The 19,376-nt window shown below is 42.8% G+C and overlaps 3 protein-coding genes across 6 annotated transcripts; 2 read left to right on the top strand and 1 right to left on the bottom strand.

The window, feature by feature from the left end:
• The first annotated feature begins 144 nt into the window (after window positions 1-144).
• LOC144073289 (uncharacterized) lies at window positions 145-4,089 on the top strand. The gene is made up of 9 exons (XM_077599003.1): window positions 145-335; window positions 455-942; window positions 1,108-1,515; window positions 2,110-2,440; window positions 2,507-2,562; window positions 2,629-2,787; window positions 2,859-3,019; window positions 3,650-3,740; window positions 3,833-4,089. Exons 1-9 carry the CDS (start codon window positions 160-162, stop codon window positions 3,913-3,915), a joined length of 1,953 nt encoding a protein of 650 aa, XP_077455129.1. The 5' UTR covers window positions 145-159; the 3' UTR covers window positions 3,916-4,089.
• Window positions 4,090-4,471: 382 nt separating this feature from the next.
• l3mbtl1b (L3MBTL histone methyl-lysine binding protein 1b) lies at window positions 4,472-14,993 on the bottom strand. 3 transcript variants are annotated; one of them, XM_077599048.1, is made up of 22 exons: window positions 14,821-14,993; window positions 13,317-13,434; window positions 11,755-11,950; window positions 11,459-11,672; window positions 11,240-11,369; window positions 11,101-11,152; window positions 10,249-10,343; window positions 10,058-10,162; window positions 8,772-8,907; window positions 8,606-8,697; window positions 8,384-8,535; window positions 8,230-8,306; window positions 7,673-7,758; window positions 6,899-7,009; window positions 6,718-6,832; window positions 6,531-6,627; window positions 6,258-6,452; window positions 6,093-6,194; window positions 5,947-6,011; window positions 5,395-5,564; window positions 5,256-5,318; window positions 4,472-5,179 (listed from the first exon to the last, which is right to left on the bottom strand). In XM_077599048.1, the coding sequence occupies exons 2-22, from the start codon at window positions 13,425-13,427 to the stop codon at window positions 5,051-5,053; spliced, it is 2,493 nt and encodes an 830-aa protein (XP_077455174.1). In that variant the 5' UTR covers window positions 13,428-13,434; window positions 14,821-14,993; the 3' UTR covers window positions 4,472-5,050. The 3 variants fall into 3 exon arrangements, with proteins under 3 accessions (XP_077455174.1, XP_077455173.1, XP_077455175.1); XM_077599047.1 differs by lacking the exon at window positions 14,821-14,993 and adding an exon at window positions 14,682-14,807; XM_077599049.1 differs by lacking the exon at window positions 14,821-14,993 and adding an exon at window positions 14,636-14,779.
• Window positions 14,920-19,147, top strand: LOC144073319 (putative transmembrane protein 244). 2 transcript variants are annotated; one of them, XM_077599050.1, is made up of 6 exons: window positions 14,920-15,990; window positions 17,205-17,290; window positions 17,787-17,860; window positions 17,934-18,098; window positions 18,206-18,250; window positions 18,328-19,147. In XM_077599050.1, exons 1-6 carry the CDS (start codon window positions 15,958-15,960, stop codon window positions 18,417-18,419), a joined length of 495 nt encoding a protein of 164 aa, XP_077455176.1. In that variant the 5' UTR covers window positions 14,920-15,957; the 3' UTR covers window positions 18,420-19,147. The 2 variants fall into 2 exon arrangements, with proteins under 2 accessions (XP_077455176.1, XP_077455178.1); XM_077599052.1 differs by having other exon boundaries at window positions 14,927-15,990; window positions 17,934-18,059.
• The last annotated feature ends 229 nt before the right edge of the window (window positions 19,148-19,376 follow it).

Here is a 19,376-nt window from a genome sequence, read left to right as displayed (position 1 = left end):
TGATTGACTGCCAAACATGGCGGCACATATGCAATACATGGCAGCGATCCAAATGTATTGGTCGTACGTAACTGGTGCTGGAGCATAATTATTCCCCCGGGCGTTCTTTTATACTTTATTTGATTTTGTCGTCTTTGAATTACTGTCATGCTGTGAAAGATGACTTTGACTTTTCGTTATCATAGTCGATCAGCAGAACCTGGACCAAGCATTTCCACTTCAGAAAAGGGTGTTTACGTGGAGTCCACCGCGAAGAGCTTGCCATATCCCATAAAAAGAGACGTCAGTGTATTCCTGCGGAAATTTCTTGACTCTGATCAACCCCGAGTCAATCCGTGAGTTGAATTGGCATTTCCCTAAGGAAACCATTGAAGTCTTAAAGCAACAAAAAAAACAACAAAGAGCGTAAATCCTAGCCGTTTCATATAAATCTTTTTTTTTTTTTTTTTTTCAGGACAACGCCGTCACCCGTGAAAATAGCCATACCCCCTCCAGAGTTAGAAGACGATTTCCATATTCTGGAAGACGAGGTGCCTATGTTCTTTTCCTTCTCCTCTAGATCTGAAGTTAAACGGCAAATTAGCAAAACGCCCCTCAATGGCAAAGGCAGCTCGATGGACAAAGCCTTGAAGGACAGATGCCAGGACACACAGGCGTCGAACCAAGAGCAGACGCTCCGCAAAAAGACAAATAAAAGCCCGCGAGCGCATCTCGATGGCCCCGACAATGAAAACCAACAGAGTCCACGCGAGATTGTTAACAAGGAACTGAAAGAGGCAGCTGGCAGCCAAACAAATAAACAGAAAGGGACAAAGAAGCTTTCAAAAAAGAGCAAAGACAATGAAAAGAGCAGCAGTTGGGAAGCAAAATCGAAAGGGATTAAGATACAGGATCAGAACCCCAGCAGTCAGGAGCCTACTAAACATGACGCCTCTCCTTCAGGTAACCCCATTTTGTTTCAATGACTCTTTCAGTGGATTAGTTCCCTTGTTTATGACATGCTGGTCACATTTATAGCATGGCAACAGATGTGGTCAGCTTGAAATGGCGCTAGCAAAAATCGGATTGCTCTGCCCGGTGGTCACTAATGTATTTTTGGTCCCACAGTTTACGATATCAAGAAATCCAACTCTGACCAGGATTTGCCGTCCGAAACAACCGAGCAACGCCCTCGATCTTTTCCCAGCAGGCTCTCCCACTTGGAAGACTGTCAAATACTACTGGGGAAAAGGAAAAGAAAAACGCCCGGCGAGTGGTGGGTGAGATGCCCTGAGAACGTGGCCAAAGAGAATGCACCCCGTGTCAAAAAGCCCAACGCGAACCACGAAGAAGCGGCCAAGGCTAAGAAAGTGTCCAAAAGCACAAGCAAAAAGGAGGAGAGATTGGCGGCCCAGATGAAAACCCCAGCCAATGATAGGAACACGCATGAAGCGGAACAAATGGAAGATCAAGATTCTGCTCCTTACCTTTTCAGTCCTCTTGATTTCATGGAAAAAGAACCCAGCCACAAAGCAGGTAGAATATGCTCTTCCGTATTAAATTGAATTGAATGCTTTTATTGTCATGATACAAGTATTATGAGATTTAAAGCTTAGCCACGCAGTGCACAAATAACAACAACAAACAAATAAGTAATGAGTAGTCAACAAAATAAATAAGTGGGGAAGTGCACAAATGACAACAAAGAATAACAATAATAATTATAGTAGTTAGGTACAAAAACAACAAACTGATAAATTAATAATGTAACCAATGAATAGGTAGTCAACATAATAAAAATTCAACAATAAGTAAGTAGTCAACATAAGTATTCCAAAACAAAGAAGTAGTCAACATGAATAAGTGCTCACATTAATAAGTACTAGGTACAAAAGTGACAAACGATTTTACTGGTTAATACTTCGATTTTTCAATTTGATTCCCAATTTTCTTCGAATCAAACTTTAGTGCAAAAATTAGTAGTCATACAGTATTTCAAAACATGGAGTTGCATGCTCAAACAGATTCGACTTATCTATTGCTGTTAATTGCAGCAGTTATTCCATTTAAGGACAACTGGAAGCAACTAATAAAGTGGCATTTGTGTTGGCTTCTTTCCCCCCTGTCAAGCATCCCAACGTACTGGCAAGAAAAAAGTATCCAGTCAGCCCGCCCCGGCCAGTCCCACAGGAGGTTGGCTATTAGACAAACGGCGAAGCAGCTTCCCCAGCGAATGCCGCGCCACCGCCCGCACGCCAGCTGCGCCCCGTCCCAGTCCGAGTGCCAAAAAGGCCAAATCCGTCACGGAAACCAAAACCAAACGAATCAGAGCGCCGCGAAAATCGGCCAAGAGTGTGAATCACGTCAAGCGCACGATACCCGTCAACTGGGACGGCGCCCGAGGCGACGGAGTGGCGGCGGAAGTCAGCCCGCGCGACACCACCTACCCTTCGGAGAATACGTAAGGAAAACACACTAAATGAACTTGGGGAATTTTTGGCTCACCTTTTTCCTCTTTTTTGAGAAGATTCCGTAGCGGTATGGCACACTTGATTGACCTGGAATGTCCCGACGACGACGAAAGTAAGTCCGTTCTCAGAGCGACAGAGTGACTGATTGCAGTGGTGATGGTGAGTGTTTTGATTCCAGACCTTCCCTCGACGAGAGACTTTCACGCCGAGCTCTCCGTCGCCGATCTGTGCGCGTCCCCCCTCAAGCCGTGCAGCCTGCGGGCCACTGACGAGGCCAACCTGGCCGTGTGGCTCCAGTTTCTTTTTCCCACTACGATAAAGGGAAACGATAACCAGGGTAAAAGTCCGAACAGCGCTCTGGGCACTTTGAAAATCCGTCCAGGTAACCGGGGCTTTTCTACTCGCCAGATTTGGACGTCATCACCCCAGACCACTTTGACTGGTACTTCCACAAACGGCGAGTCATGGGCATCGCCGAGGATATGCACGACAGGAACAGCTCCCTCGGGAAAATACTGCTGGGCTCCTTTATGAAGAAACCTCTTTGGGTGGACCACAGCGCCAACACGGTCAGAATCTTCATATTTTGACTTTTTTTTTTAAAATGGATGCCCCAAAAATATTTTAAAGTTAACGCCAGTTTAGGGAAATAATCACGCTCCACAAACTGGTCCATTTTCGTTTTTTTTAACCTGCAGGAAAGGGCAAATACAGTCGTACCTCTACTTACGAAATTAATTGGAAATCAAAACGTTTTTCCTAACTTGAAAATTTCCTAAGTAGAGCAGTACTTTATATGTAAATTCTAATTTGTTCCACAGTCCTCACACAACTACCAACTAAAACCTTTAAAATTAGTCAGTTTCCCATTTTTTTGTATGAATTTTGTGTGTGTATATATAGATAAGGTTTGGCCAAAAGATATTACAGTTACAATATTTCCAGATAGAGTAAAATTAGTAAAAGAATAGTTGTTGTAGTAGTAGTAGTAGTAGTTTTTGTAGTACTAGATAGAGCTGTGCTAAAGGAAATGTCATACTCTTTATACAAATTCTAATTCTGACTTGCGCGGAAATTTAACTGGCGTCATCAGCGCCGGAACGAAACTCGGGGACTCCATTAGGAATTCAAAAGGGTGCAAATATTTGAGGTTGTCAAGAAAACATGCTCACAAACATGTCTTTTGATTGCTTGTCAAGGTTTTTTTCCTGCTAACAAGCTCGGTTAAGGTCAACGTGGACTGCAATGAGTACAGCGTGCACGCGGGCAATTTCTTCATGGTCCCTTGTGGTAAGAAGCGGTGGGCAAAGCGTTACTGTAGCGGTCAATCTGATTGCTCACATTGTCATCTGGCCTCTCTCCCTTCTGCCCAATGGAAACAGGCCACGCCTACAGCATCCAGAACCTAGCATCGCAGCCGGCGGTCCTCTGCTTTAACAGGATGCTCAGCGAGACGTCCGACTGAGGCGTTTAATCATGACGGCCCGCTTCCTGAGGGGAGCTCAATGAACTGGACCTTTTGGCGCATTGACTGTTAATAGTTGTTTTTTCTCTTGGGTTGCAAAAGATTCTACTGTTTAGTTTTTCTTAACTTGTATTTAAATAGTAAATAAAGCATTGACTTATGGCGGCCCAGCAATTGAGTGGTTAGCGTGTTGGCCTAAGAGTTTTGGGGTCCTGGGTTCAAATCCAGGTTTGTCCATCTGTATGGACTTTGCATGTTCTCCCCGGGCCTGCGTGGGTTTCCTCCGGGTATTCCAGTTTCCTCCCACATTCCAAAAACATGCATGGTAGGCTGATTGGACACTCTAAATTGCCCCTAGGTATGAGTGTGAGCGTGAATGGTTGTCCTTTGTCTCCTTGTGCCCTGCGATTGGCTGGCCACCGATCCAGGGTGTCCCCTGCCTCTGGCCCAAAGTCAGCTGGGATATGATCCAGCACCCCGTGCGATCCTAATGAGGTTAAAGCGGTTCAGAAAGTGAAATGAAAAAAAACAGATCATAATTTTGACTGGACCGAAGTTAAGCTGTTCAAAAGTTGATGCCACCTTTTATTTATAGTTCTTATTTTTTTAAAGCTGTACTTTGACAGCCAGCGTACCATTAAGCGTTCAAGCCATAAATATAAAGCTGTTTGCATATAAACACTCACTGATGTACACATTCGAGGCCTTGAAAAGACTTGTTTTGGTGGGAGTAAATCCCCATAGAACTGCATTATATTTACAATGAGCAGGTTTTCTTTTTTTAAACATTCATGTGCCATCAAAACAATGAGAAACGGCGACTTATCTGGGCATTTTCAACCAATACAACTTCCATGAAGGTGCCTGATGATGTTCGCTCACCCGACTTGAGTGCGGGCCATCGTGGGCTCGATTCCCATTGGTGGCAGGCGGTATGATTGCTGGCTCCAGTAAGCCTTGAAATGTTGAATGAATGAACAACCTCCACGGCACCTTATGTACAGAGTTACAAACAAATGGCCCCCTTAACTTTATAATAAAAAATATAAAGTCCAAATTTAAGAGGGGCGGGGCAAGCTGGAAAGACAAAAGTTCCATTTTGAATCTGCCACTCCGCCCCTCAAAAAAAACGTGGTTATTCCTCATCGGCACTCTTGAACATGAGGATGGAGTTGTAAATCTTAAGGGCGGGGCCCAACTTGATGGACAGGATCTTGACGATGTCCGATTGGGTGAGCAGCAGAAAGGCCTCTCCGTCGATTTGCTGGAAACGTAGGGGGAAAAAAAGCCCTGGAGCGCTGCTGCCCAACTCAACAAAGCATGTTTGTGGAGAACCTTACCTCCGTTTTAAAGGTGGCGGCATGTTCTTTGCACCCGGGGAGCCCTTTAACAAATGTGACCACCTGGTGGAGAGACAAATGAAAAAGGTGAGGTCGCGCTGGCCCCGCCCCCAGCCAGCGTTTGAACGCGTCGCATCACCTCTTCCGTGCTCCATCCGGCCACCCTCTTGGCGCTGAGACCCAGGACTTCGGGAAGCAGCTGACAGTGTTTGTCCCAGCACAGCGCCACCCGGTGGGGCGCGGCGGAGGGCCCCGGGGAGAACACCGACTCGTGGAGGGCTTTCTGGAGGGAGATGGCGTCGGAGGCACCTGCCGAGGGAGTGGCGTGACACCACATTCATTCAAAATATGTAGAAATAATGATTAAAAATGAACTTTTTTCATTCTACTTTGGATGGTGATTTACTTAATTTCTTTTGAAATATGACGGACTGATTATTAAATTGAGAAAGGGAGAAGGTGGACTATAACCTCAGTGCATTTGATATTCGATATTTCATATTTGATTCATTTATCGTGAACTCCGTCATAAAAATGACAATATTGATTGATAATGTAAACAAATTTAAAATAAACCACGACCAACCAGCTGCATCTACTGCCTAACTTATAGTGAGTTAAGTGGCGCAAATTATCTTCACATTAGGCTTCGCCATGAACATTAAGATTAACGACGTTAACAGTCGCGCACCTTTGCCGTCAGCAGCCTCTTCTTTCACGTAGTGCATTTTGAGATATTTGGGAACAGGTGCAATCCTGAAGGAACAAAAGGTTACAATTTAGAACTCATTGTGTTTTTTTTTGCTTTTGTGAAGTGAAGTGACTTTTTTTTCTAACCGTTTGAGTCTGGTTCCGTTCTGTTGCTGCTCGCCGGCTCCTCCCATCGGTTCTATCGGACCGCTGTGTGCCGGGAGCTCGGTCTCCGCCTCTGCTGGTTTCCTAGCAACGAACGAGCAACTGTAAGGTGACTGAGCGCGTTGCCGTTTCGTGTTCACGTCGAACCTGGCGGGGGCGCTGTCGGCCGACTCCGTTCGTTCCGGTGTGGCCGCGGGTTGCGTGGCGGCGAGCGCGTTGGGTTCAGGCCGACGCCCGCGGGGGAGCGGGCCCCCCAGAGTTAGGGGTTTCTCGCCACCCAGGCGGTCGGGGAGCAAGCTGTCTTTGTTCATATTCATTTCAGAGTAAGGACAGCTCACCTGACTGCACAGAAAACTTCATTTGAGAAGGAATGATCCAAAGGGATGGAGAAAAAAAAAAAGAAGGGGACAGCATACGCACGTGTAATGCGTCCCGTAACGCGGCCCCCTGATGTGGCCTACGCCGTTGCATCCTGGGGTGGGGCATCCCTGTCCTGGAGGACTTGCCTCATTAACACCTGGGAGCACACAAATGAGGTCATGAGTTGAGAGATAAAGGTAAAAGAATGTTGTTATATCCATTAAAAAAACAGCATCAAGTGTCTCACTGTTGGGGTGCTGGAGGGAGTGCCCCGTTTTTTGACACCAGCCTACGGGGTGCAGGTCGGGGCAGTCGGTCTCCACCCAGAAGTCGTACTCGAGACTCCAGCCGTCAAAGTGGATCTTTGATGAAAGGAAGCTTTACGTTTTTAACTTAAGGCCCGGTTAAGTCGCGTCTGTTTTGTATACCTTGAGCCGGTGGTCGTCAAAGTCTGCGATGGTGGCGACACGGATAAGCATGGGGTTCCTTCTGTCCACGGCTTCCACCTTCATCCCCACCTGGAAGCCGTGTGAAGGTCTCTGCAAGATGATATAGTAGCAAATTTAGAATAGGTACTGATCCTCTGCTACACATTTGCACGAGGTACATTCATGTGAGGTATTATCATTTTATTTTTATTATATTATATATATTTTATCGATATTTATCAATATATTTCTATTATTATTGATTTATATATTTATTTATTAATTAAACTATTTATTTATGTCTAAAATGCATTTTCCTGTGTCTGTATTCTCACCCTCTTGCTACTGTGACAATGAAATTTCCTGGGAATGAAATACGGGATGAATAAAGTTATCTAATCTAATCATGACATAACTGCTGAGTTTTGTGAGTGCCCTGTCAAAAAGATAAGATCCGTACAGTAAGTCAGTTCTGCAAGTGTAATCAGTGGATTGCAGTCGTTGGTTAAAGTGTATTGCACAAAAAAGCTGCATCTGCAGGACCACTTTGCCCACCCCTGAATTGTAACCCTAACAACAAAGTAAATCGCGGGAGGTTGGCTCATTGGAAAGTAGATTTTGGAGCAAAAAAGTGTGAGCGCCCTGGTTTATAGTGTGAGACTAGAAACACATTTAAATAAATAAGGTTTTCATTATATCACCGTATTTTCTGTACTATGAGATAACTAAAAGACTTCAATTTTCTCTCTGTCTCTCTGTTTTTGTGCAACTTACCGGTTTAAAGGCCCGAGCGGGAGCGGCCTGCGTTCCCGTCACTTCCAGATATTTCTCCCAGGAGAAACTCTTAGGTTGCTTATATTCTGTTCGTGGTATATGAGAAAACGTGAGTTTGATTTTTTTTTTTTTTTTGCATTGAAATTTTAACACAGATTTTTTTCCAGCAACAAAATACAGACACAAAAATCTTGACTCAAGGTCAATATGTGAATTCAGGGATGCAGAATTACTTCTTGTAGCTTTTACTTCCAAGTAAATTGTTGTGAACTTAGTATCCACATGCATTTGTAATATTTTTAGAGGCTAAAATAAGTATTCAAATATCATATACATATATATTTGTTGAGGGGGTATTGACAAAGACATATTTAACTACTGTACAATATATTTACTCTTCTTTTTTATAGTAAATCCGTAATGTTAGTATATATATTTCAAAGTAGTTTTCCACTTTTTGGGATATGTTAAATGACACCCAATGGGCAAATGCAAAAAGAACTTTCATTCAAAGTGTGGCCAGATTATGAATGATTTGTTCAACACTCGTCTCTTACCAGCCGGTGTAGTTAGCGTGAGCTCGGCCTCTTCGCAGTAGCCGACCGGGTGAATGTACGGACTGCTGGCATCGCACCTTCAAACACAACAGGAGATAAAGAGAGCGATTTGAAAAAGGGAATCCTTGAAAGTGTCTCCGCCATTTGGGCTCACCAGTAATCATACGTGTCGTCCCAGTTGTCAAAGTGAATGAGAAGCCTGTTGTCCACCACGGCGGCGATGGTGGCCACGCAGATCAGCGACGGGTTCTTCCTGTCCACCGCCTCCAGCTTCATGCCCGCCCGAAATCCGGAGGGAGTCACAGACTGAAAATAAGATTCCCCCAGGGTGAAAAGGGCAGATTTTTTAAAAATGCTGACGTCTCTTGATACTCACCGTGTTGAGGCTCTTGAAAAGGTGCTTGGGGGCCAGCTGACCTCTGCAGTTCTTGACGTACATGCTCCAGTTGAATTCTCCGTCCTTGCAACCTACCAACCAAATGCATGTCAAACCAAGCCACGATTCACATACGTGAGACTGTAAACAGTGTGTATCCCGTTACCTTTGGGCAACAATAGCTTGTGGCCATTTTTCTCACACCAGCCTGCCGGTTTCAAATCCCACGAGTCGGCGTTGGCCCAGAAGTCGTAGCACTCGGGGTAGCCATCAAAGTGAAGCCTGACTCGATAGCCTTGGATCTGTCGATTTCACGCTCGCATCAACAATTCCCAAAGTAGCAAAATGAGCCTTAAGACAGCATCAGGTGTTCGGATCCCCCTTAAACGCTTCAAAACGTAATATTTTTCACTAGGAACCATTTTTGCGTATTTTTTACGAGGCAGGAACAAAAATGAACCCAGTGCTTTATAAGCCTGGCGGGTTGCCAGGCTTACCTTGCCTCTCCCGGCAAGCGAAACTAGTACAGTGGTACCTCGACATACAAGCACCCCAACATATGAGCATTTCGAGCAAATAATTATCTCTAGATACGAGAAAAAATTCGAGATACGAGAAAGCCAGGTGGCCAAGACATGAGAGGCTGTTTATCATTGTAGCGCACTGTCTTTTTTGCCGCATCTCTTTCGTGTATAACAGATATCTATGAGCACTGGGCGAAGCGCAAATGCCGGAGCGATCGCTAATACGAGTAGTATATATTACTTCTCGTTGGCTGCTCATAAGGACATCAGGGGCACTGGCTTTCTCCCCCGCAACTCCTCGTGTAATATGTCTGGTCGCAACTCCCTCTTTGTAATGTCTCTGCGAGCACTGAGCGGAGCGTTGCATTTTTTCAGTGTTTTTCCCCCCCCTTAGCCTGTTAGCTCCCGTTTGCGGAGCGATTGCTAATTCAAGACTACTTCTCGTTGGCAAGTGGTCGTGCGTTATCCTATTGTCAGGACATTTGTGTGCATCATTTTCGGAATATTTTGAAGGGAATACAACAGCAAACAGCCCATCGATAAAAGTCAGGTTGGAGGCGGGGTAAATAGAGCCAACCCGGCCGGAAGAATGGTATAAAAATGTAAAACAAAATTAGAATTAAGTTTAGTGTTTTGTTTTTAGTTCATTTCAATGGGAAACATTCGTTCGAGTTACGAGAATATTGACATACGAGCTCAGTTCCGGAACGAATTAAGCTCGTATCTCGAGGTACCACTGTACTACCAAAAAAAAGTGTACTATGAACAGTTATACAGATTTCAACAGGGAAAATGACATTCGTTTTGAACTGAACAGGCGTCACACTAAGTGAATATTTCAGTAACATGACCACAGATCCTCAATATTTTGGTATAATGACAATTTTCTGTTTCTATGCCTAGGCTCAACAAATGCTTTCCGCCTTACCTCTGCTGCGGTGAGCACACAAAAGAGGGACGGGTGGCACGGGTCCAGTCCCTCCAGCTTCATCCCCACCTTAAAACTGTTCCGGCTTTGAGGTAATGACTGATGCTGCGGGGCCAAGACAAACGATTGGTCGGCGGCCCAAGTAAGTTGAGCTGTAATATGTTTCTTGATGAAAGATGAGGGAGGGGTACCTCCTTGAAAAGTTTAACTGGGGCGGCAATCGCTCGCTCCTCTTCCAGGAAAGCCGGCCAGCTCCATGCCCGCTTTTTATTCTGTGGCGCTGTAGCTGAAGACAGAGCGAAGAAATTCAATTGAAATAAGTGGAATTCAATGCAATATGCGAGACTATATACTTTATATAAAGTCAACTCTCACTCTTAACAGGGTACGGAATTATTTTTGGATATTTAAGAGAAAAAAAACAAGAACTTAACGTCATAAAGAAGAGCACATTTTAGGCCATTTGAGAATGCTTTAATCATGTTTACAATTTTATTGCTAGTTATTTTATAATCACTTTTTTTTAAATAATCAAAATATAAATTAATAAAATGTTAATAAAAACGACATTCAGAATGAATAAAATATACACTGGTTAGGCCTCAATAACAGTCTTAAAATTGACAAATAAAACAATTATGGAAAATTATTAACATTTAAAAAAAATGAATCAATGTTTTAGAATAAATAAACATTTAGATGAAGAGAATAATGAGTCATCTTTTCAAATGAAGATGAGAGAAAATGTCTACTTTTTAATTTGATTTAATTTAAAAAAGTGTAATAACCTTAAAAATAAATTTAAGTAGCACTCCAAGACAAAATTTCTGACCTCTGGGATCTCTGATGCTTTCTTTTCTCATCATATCAACTACTCTGCAAATTTGAGTTGAATAGACTAAACACTTATCAATTTACCACATAATTCCATTTCTGACGACATTAAATGATATCAACAATTTAAAAACACTAACAGATAATTTCATGAATATCATTTCTAGACTCTCCCTCTTCACCCTCACATAGTTATAACATCGACATACCAAGTTTGGCCATCTTGGCTCCTCTCTTGCCTTTGGTCGTCTTGGCTTTCTCCTAGCGAAATTAAAAAGACACAAAGGGTAACAACAGTGATCTCTTTTTTTTTTATTTCATTTTTTTACATGCAGATAGACTCCATACCTCGGCTTCCTCATGGTTTTCATCCTCCTCGTCACCAGAATCCATGAAGATTTTCCTCTTTTTACGCACACGCTTACCCAAGATCTCGCTTTCGGTTGTCGGACAATCTCGGGCTTCCCCGGGCGATGACCTTGAGATAAAAAAGGAATGGAAAATTCAAACAAAAAAATTGAAAGCGCTGAAAATAATAAATAATAAAAGTGTAAATGTGATTTGTACCTGCCACTAGAAGGCTGTGCACAGTTAGGACTGCAAAACTTTCCTTGTAGGAGGGCGTCCCGAGCAACGTGACCACCACAAGTTCTGCATTGAGTCAGCTCTCCACTGGGAGCAACTTCCACACTAGGACCAACTTCCACGCTCGGACCAACTTCGACTTTGGGACTTTCGAGTGTTGGGGTCTCCTCCAAAGACAAGACAACCGGACCAGGGGCTGCGACAAAGAATGCGGCAAGGAATGAATGGGTAATGCTCACAGAGCGACGCTGTATTTGACTCCATACAAATCAGAGTACCTTTTGCCTGAGACGACGTCGCTGGAATGTTACTTGCCGGCGGCGGTTCTTTTTCTGTCTGTGACTGGCATTCTGGAGGAGGAGTAGGACTTTGAGATGACACCGGGTCCAAGGCGTCCCGTTTAGGTGGCGGCTGCGGCCCTTTAACTTCGACATCTGTCACGATCTCAAGGGTGCCGAACTCTGTCATGCGAAACTAAGAACACAAAAGAAAACAATTCCGATTAGTAAATTGAGTGAAGACAGCTCTAAAGATGAGTTCCACTCGTCGGCTGTCAGGATGGCGCTCGATGAATGGTCTCAGGCCTCCCAGTTAAAAAGGATTGGACGTTCACAGCCAATAATCCAATTCAATAAATTGGACATATTTTGTTGTCAATGGCAGGAATTGAGTTACCGTCAGATAACAACAAATATTTCAATGATGTGTCCATTACTTAGAGTATGTGAACATTCAATCTGAAAAAAAGATCTCTATTCCTTAAACAGTTTTTTTTAGGTGAAACGCCAAGGATATGACATCAGAAATAATCCTGTTTAATAAAGTTTTTAAAAAAATACACACACAAAATTGGATTTTTCCAACATGCAATAGTGGAGTAAAATTTAATAAAATCAATTATTTCCCAGAAGTCGGCAAAGTAGCCGTTTTGTGACATTTTTAAAAGCCAGTATACTATTTTAGCCAGTCAAATGTGAGTATCTCAGCCTACTCATCAGTCATTGGCTATCCACAATAGCTATTTTCATAGCGACTCACTTATGTGTACAATAAAGTTTCAAATTTATCAGCGTTTCTATGTTGTACATGTGGCGACCCAACATCACGTTTGCTGCGGTCTTAAGCAAAAAAATAATTTTAAATATTTTTTCATTATTAGACCACTGACAAATGCGTAGTTTACCGTATTTTCCGGACTATGAGTCGTACTCTTTTTCACCGAGCATGGGACTATTACTCAAGTGGGACTTTTGGGTTTTTTTTCTCTCTTTGACTATGAAAGCCTGTTTTACATGCTATAGTTATTCAAAAAAAAGTCTAAATGTTACATTAACAGGTGCCTATTTAGCCTGCCGTTCTCCATGTAACTATTTTTATGTTAAAGTATGTTTGTTCTTGCTTTCTGACAAATAAAAAAATGCCCTCCCTAAAATGCAATTTATACTCACTCCAGTGTGACTTTTATGTACTTTTTTCCTCTTTATTGTGCAATAATTGGCGGGTGCAACTTATAGGCCAAAAATTACGGTACATCCTTCAATACTATTTGCAAATGTCTCTCACATGGTAATTCATATTAGGTGTTGTCTTTTGCTTTAACTTATTTCCGAACAGCCAAATACTGTTCAGATCAAAATCCAATAAGCCAATGTGCAGCTCCCAAAAGAAAAAGGAAAATTTCATTTAAATTTAGAATGAGGTCCATCTCTCCGGTCACCAAATATTGCAGACATCTTGTTATTCAAAGAGCCTAAAATGTTTCTTTTTAGATGGGGGTACATATCACCCATATTTGACAAGTAGTCCTCAAAATAAACGCGACCAAATTAATTAGTTGTACCCTGATGTCACTTCCTGGCAACGTGGCAATACCATCCTTCCAGTCCAGTGCGCCCATCATGTCAAACTCGGCGCCTTGTGAGGGACCGTCGTTGGGTGGCGTGTCAGCCATTCCAGATCTGGGAATTATTGCAGGAAAAACATATTAGGAATACGTGTTTAAAAAGTGTGCCCATATGCAACAATATACAGTTCACCCTTTTACGATGTGCATTTTTTTAAACCACCGACTTGATAGTCTGTGTCCGCATTGGCTTCCTATCCAAACGCTACCTGCACTTGTAAACAGCGATTTTCAACATCACCGCTAGATGGCGACTGTGTGATGGCTCGCAGGGATCCACCATGCACTTGGATTCCCCACAAAACACTCACTAATAAGACTCTTTTTGATGGCCAAATAACGGGGAATTGTGTTGACAAAGCGGCCCATTGGGGCAAAGCAACTCCCCGTTTATTGGCAAGCACAAGAAAACGGCTACCGATTTAGAGTTAAGCACATAATTTCCTCTTTTCTCCGTTTTAACAGTATTTCTTAAAGACTGCCGTTTGCCTTCGCGTAAACAAGCGACGGCACGGTTTGTTTAACACTTTCCATAAGAACGCCGCTTTCCACGCCGGCAGGCTCAACTTGTCATCGTTTTAATCCAATTTCGATTGCGATATAACGTTTTAGTCCTGACGCAGTGTCAAGGCTGGGAATAAGATGATGTTTTGGTGCAGTTTAAGGGCCGTAAAATGGGGGAAAGTAACTAACACGGCCAGGCCGGTGCTTGGGGGTTAAGTTTGACTTTGTAGACGGCAGCTTGAGATTTTTTTTTTGTTGGGGAAATTCTGCCACAAATAAAAGTGGAGGCAAGAGCGCCCCGTGATTAGCATTCGTATTGGTACAAAATGGCGGAGAAAAGGGGGGTCGGGGAGAGGGGAGGCCAACCAACACGTTTTAAACTATGTCAATTACTCAAGTTATGCCACGAAACAACACACACGAGCCGGGTGGGTGGGTCGAACAAGAACCGTGCTTCGCCTGGTAATTTTCCGGCGGCTTGTTTTGCGTCGCCTCGCTTATTTTATTCACTTTGTTGTCACGGAATGTCAGCGGCAGCTCGGCTAGCTTAGCGCCGACACAAAGCTAAGCTGTCAGCTAGCTACGCTCTGACTAGCATTAGCATCGGCATTGGCTGCAGCCATCTAAGGGCGAGCCGTAATAAAGAAGTTTCCCGGTTAATAACAATGGCAAAATCACCTTAGCACGTAGTACACATAAGCATTTAGAATGATAATAACGCTGCGGAAGTGGCATCATATTCGACATGTTACCTGATTAAATTCTTCAATAGAAACTTGAAAAACGATTTATTCTCACCGTTTCACAAACCGGAGTGGTTAAAATGACGCCCGCGGGGTGAAATAACACAGGATGTTATTTAAACAAAAGGATCCTAACTTCCAATAAATCACCACACGTGAAGCTTTTGTGTTTTAAACAAAAATGTGGAACTCACCTCGTTTCTCTTTTAACTCTTATTTGGAGCTGGGGAAGCTGCGCATGCGCGGAAGATGCGCTGCTCTGACAAGTTTGTCCTGGAGGAGGAAAAAAAGTTCACTTTACGATCGGTGGTCAATAGAACACACGCGCACTTTTCCATCCGCTTTGACCGCTGAGCGCTCGTGACACAGCCCGCCGAGGAGACACTTTGGCCGGCGTCGTTCCACACGAGCAACCGGTCGACCGGAGCGAGCTGCTGGCGGTTGCTTATTCGCATTATCTGCCGTTAACACTACGTTAACGACAGTCCCCTCGTATTTTATTCGACATCACCTCCACATTATTGCCACCGATTGTACGATCATGCATTGGAATCCGACCTTTTGATGCAGCTATAGCTCTCCTGGTTATTGTCTTTTAGCTACGCGTGGACGGCACATGTGTGCGGTGCGATGGATGCGTGTGTATAAAAAGCGGATGAAACGCGATCATGTATTTTGTTATTTTTTTTATACAATACATCCTCAAAAGAAAGGAAAGTAATTAATGAAACAAGGACGTGTAATTCTTACGCAACGCGTTCAGGTCGAAACGTAACCCGAGTGCAGCTACTAGCTTTCGCTTAGGGTCCAACTATGTCTTGAAACGAAAGAAAACACACACGCGCTTTTATTTTGGTTCAGTTTACTTTGAAACAGGTTTCAAATCACCCCAAACGTCCCCGTTTAATCGCACGATCGTGCATAATGGCCGCAGATGGCAACGATGCGCTTTAGCCTCTAGCATCGCAGTGATTAGTTCATATGTTCAAAAACAACCCATCACGTTGTTTTGTGTGTTTTTTCGCCGTATGATGGTGTCTTTAGGGCGGATTTTGAGAGAACAAAGGCCGGTACTGCTATTTCTGGTGTGAGGTGAGTTCATTTAAGAGCAGAGGGGAGAAGCGGACGGCTCTTTTTCGGTTCTGACGATTCCTGGCCGCTAGATGGCGGCAGAGAACAGCCGAGTAGCATTTGGTCTCGTTCGCTTTTGACAATTCTTGGCCGGTAGGTGGCGGTAGAGAACCGCAGAGTCGGATTGAGGATGAGGAGGGTTGGTGGGGATGAGGAGTGGGCGGATTAGCAACATTGTGTAGACGCGAGGACACCATGAGATGGCATTCAAAAACAAAGCGGTCGACTCGAAGGTAAAATAACCACAGAATGCTAGCATTTTTTTTTAATTAAATCGCATCATTAATCGGAAAAAGATGGCTGTCAAGACTAGGGCTTGTCTGCCATTTGTTCTCTCTATTGTGACGGGGAGAGGTCGATGTCAGCCCTCCCTGTATGGATTGGACGTATTGCGCCGTCAATGGCATCGAACAAGTTCATTGTAGCAGGTGATGCTTGTCAATGTATGTCAAAATGCTGGATGAGTGTGAATTTGTGTGCTGGGGTTAATTGCAGCCAGTGGCGGTCTGTGCATTTTCTCATAGCGCCTTCAATGAATCAATCCAACCCTCAAAAACTATTTTATGGCTATGAAACCTCGACTGCAGTGCTTAGTGATTAAATACAAGCATTGGAGCTTTTCAGATATCAGAACTTGGCCCACAATTGAAATATTATTTAGGAATATAGCCATATTTTACTCACCAAAAATCATTTTTAACTGTATACAATATCCATCCTCCTTTCTTTCTTCCTTCTTTTCTATCGCCATCGAAGCTAATGCTGAAAGTCGAGCCTGTCTTGTCGTATTTCTGGCATAGTCCGTCTTGAAAATGGCTTTAAATCAACACAACAATATATTTGTTTGTGCAGCCCGCTCCAAATACAGTTTGGTAGCTCTGGCTAATGACTAGCCTCATAGTTGGTGAAAGCGATGACGTATCCCTCCGCCTGCAATAAGGCAATGACGTATCCCTACGCCCGCGACAATACATTGTGGTGTTGCCAACTCGAAATCTGATTGGTTTAAGCAACAGTCTTATCGACGCTTGTTTAAAGCGGCAGAGCCCGCAGAACTGATTGTGAAGGCTTTGAGGCAGATTTCTGACCCTGGGAACAAATAATGGCTGAAATGTGATTGGTTAAATGCTTCAATATGAAAACACATCTGGAAGCAGTGCAACCAGGGGGAAAGGAAGCTAACAGACCATTTGGAATTATTTAATAAGTATTGATGGACAAAATATAATATATGATTCAGATATTTCTTAGGCCAGCAGAGAAGGCCCTGACGCCCGCCACTGATTGCAGCCCTCTCGACAATCTGTTATGATTTTATTTTATGTGCGTTTAATTTGTAGATGTGGCACTACAGGGGCTGACATATCAAAACAAGTTTCCTCCTGTCAATTTGAATACATTACTACTGTATATTAACCGAGCAACATCTCTTTTTCAACCCTAACAGATCATATTGTTCAACCTCCTGCTATGCCTGCTCATCTTCTACGCTCTCTTTTACATGATTGGCAGTGTTTGTTTCGGTGCTTTCGGGTAAGAAGTACTGACGAAAATAAGGAATTGTATTATTGTATGTATTACATATTATATTACATGGTAGTCTATCTCATCTACCATCTATGCTACCATAATGAACAAAGTGCAAAATGCGGTCCGGAGGATCGAGTGGTTAGTGTGTCGGCCTCACAGCTCTGGGGTCCTGGATTCGAATCCAGGTCGGTCCACCTGTGTGGAGTTTGCATGTCCTCCCCAGGCCTGCATGGGAATTCTCCGGGTACTCCAATTTCCTCACACATTTAAAAAACATGCATGGTAGGCTGATTGGATGCTCTAAATTGCCCCCAGTTATGGATGTGAGTGTGAATTGTTCTTCGTCTCCCCGTGGCCTGCGATTGGCTGGCCACCGATTCAGGGTGTCCCCCGCCTCTGGCCCAGAGTCAGCTGGGATAGGCTTCAGCACCCCCGCGAGCCAAATGAGAATAAATCGGTTCGGAAAATAAATGAATAATCCAGTTCAAACTCAATGCAGGTTAGATAACTTTGATGGCCGAATACCTTTTGACTTCAAAACAAATCTGGAGGACTCCACTTCGAAGTACCTCGGTGAGCACATTGAAGACATCATGATGACAGAGGACTGGTATGTCTGCTCATGTTTTTCTTTCCTTTTTGTCAGTCAACTTGCTGTCCTTGGAGTTCACTTACTTCTTCTGTGGTTTGCTGTTTGCTGCCGTTGTGAAGAAAAGGGTGTGGGACTATGCCTTCACTGTCACACTTTTACATATCTTCATCACCAGCCTTGGTGAGTCACAAGATAAGAATCGGGTTAACAAAAGACCAGGTATTTGAATTGTTTTTATTTTACTCATTGGCTGCCATTGACGGTGATATACATCCAGTCCATTTTGAGGACTAAACATGATATTGAATGTATATTTCACATTGCAGTGATGCTGGAGTTTCCCCTAACATGGCAGTGGTGGTTGGCTTTAGGTGAGATGAACTCCCTAATCAGAATTTACCAACTGCATGGAAGAGTTTTATTAATTTATTATTTAATTGTTCGACAGGTGGCGGCTTGCTTCTGATGATTTGCAATGGTCAGCTGATTGCTCACTTTGCATGCCAGAATGACCGAAGTTATGTTACCTTTGTCATTTAAAAAATATCAGAAATTTACGCTTTGTTGGATCAAGTTAACCAATACAATGGGATCTAATTGGTTCTGTAATAATGTATGAGATTTGTTTTTAAAGTGCAATATCCTGTGGCGCGCTTACCTCCTTCAAGGCCAACTTTGACTAAATTTGCACTTTTTCATGATTGTGAGGGTGGAGATAAATTCTGAAATTTTACCAGCATGGATTCTCCACACTGAAATTCCTGTGCCATTCAAATGTTGCTCGCGGTGACAAAAAAAAAAAATCAAAAGTGGCATTATTTCTTGTGCAGTCTTTTGACATGCTTATAGCCGTCATATTTAATACATATACACTTATTGTATTGTGGTAGTTTTAATGGGGATGATCCTACTTTGTGGTTTTATACTTAGAAATAATCTCACCTGGTGATTGAATATTTCACTTATTTAAGAATAACATATACTGCATTTACAGTTGTGTCATAGGTGTATTAAACTGTATTTTTTTATATTTTGATCGATGTAATTATGCACTGTGAATTCACAACTGAAAAATCACTAAACACTAAATACAGAAATATATGTTGCTCAGTTTTATAATGCTGAATATTTGCTAAGACATAAATGTGCCATTATTACTGTAAATCGTCTGGCCTTTTATTCTTCTACATGATACATTTAGATTCAGATGTATTTGTACAATGACTTTTGCCTGTACCACAATGTGACTGAAAATAAAAAAAACTATGATTTAACTAAAGAGTAATTTTTTTAGCTTTTAAAAAAAGGTTTCACCCTCAAAAAATGATATTTACCATTTAGGAATTACATGTAATGTACGAAACCATTATTTGCAACATTTGGATGAAAATCCTTTTGAGGTGAATAGGTTTTAGAGATCTGGACCTAGATGTATGGTTTACCCATTGGCAAACATTGTGTTTAAAAGTTTATAATATAGTTCAAACACATTAAACA

The sequence above is a fragment of the Stigmatopora argus genome, chromosome 4, assembly GCF_051989625.1.
Source record: "Stigmatopora argus isolate UIUO_Sarg chromosome 4, RoL_Sarg_1.0, whole genome shotgun sequence".
Taxonomy (NCBI): Eukaryota; Metazoa; Chordata; class Actinopteri; order Syngnathiformes; family Syngnathidae; genus Stigmatopora; species Stigmatopora argus.
This window is presented reverse-complemented; position numbering and strand designations above follow the sequence as displayed.

Coding starts and splice junctions, on each gene's coding strand:
- LOC144073289 (XM_077599003.1), top strand. CDS start 160: ATGACTTTGACTTTTCGTTATCATAGTCGATCAGCAGAACCTGGACCA. Junction 943..1,107: donor ACATGACGCCTCTCCTTCAG/GTAACCCCATTT, acceptor TTGGTCCCACAG/TTTACGATATCAAGAAATCC. Junction 2,563..2,628: donor ATGTCCCGACGACGACGAAA/GTAAGTCCGTTC, acceptor TTTTGATTCCAG/ACCTTCCCTCGACGAGAGAC.
- l3mbtl1b (XM_077599048.1), bottom strand. CDS start 13,427: ATGGCTGACACGCCACCCAACGACGGTCCCTCACAAGGCGCCGAGTTT. Junction 11,673..11,754: donor GACGTCGTCTCAGGCAAAAG/GTACTCTGATTT, acceptor TCTTTGTCGCAG/CCCCTGGTCCGGTTGTCTTG. Junction 7,010..7,672: donor CCGCTCGGGCCTTTAAACCG/GTAAGTTGCACA, acceptor ATCATCTTGCAG/AGACCTTCACACGGCTTCCA.
- LOC144073319 (XM_077599050.1), top strand. CDS start 15,958: ATGGCATTCAAAAACAAAGCGGTCGACTCGAAG. Junction 18,099..18,205: donor TCGGGTTAACAAAAGACCAG/GTATTTGAATTG, acceptor TTCACATTGCAG/TGATGCTGGAGTTTCCCCTA. Junction 18,251..18,327: donor GCAGTGGTGGTTGGCTTTAG/GTGAGATGAACT, acceptor ATTGTTCGACAG/GTGGCGGCTTGCTTCTGATG.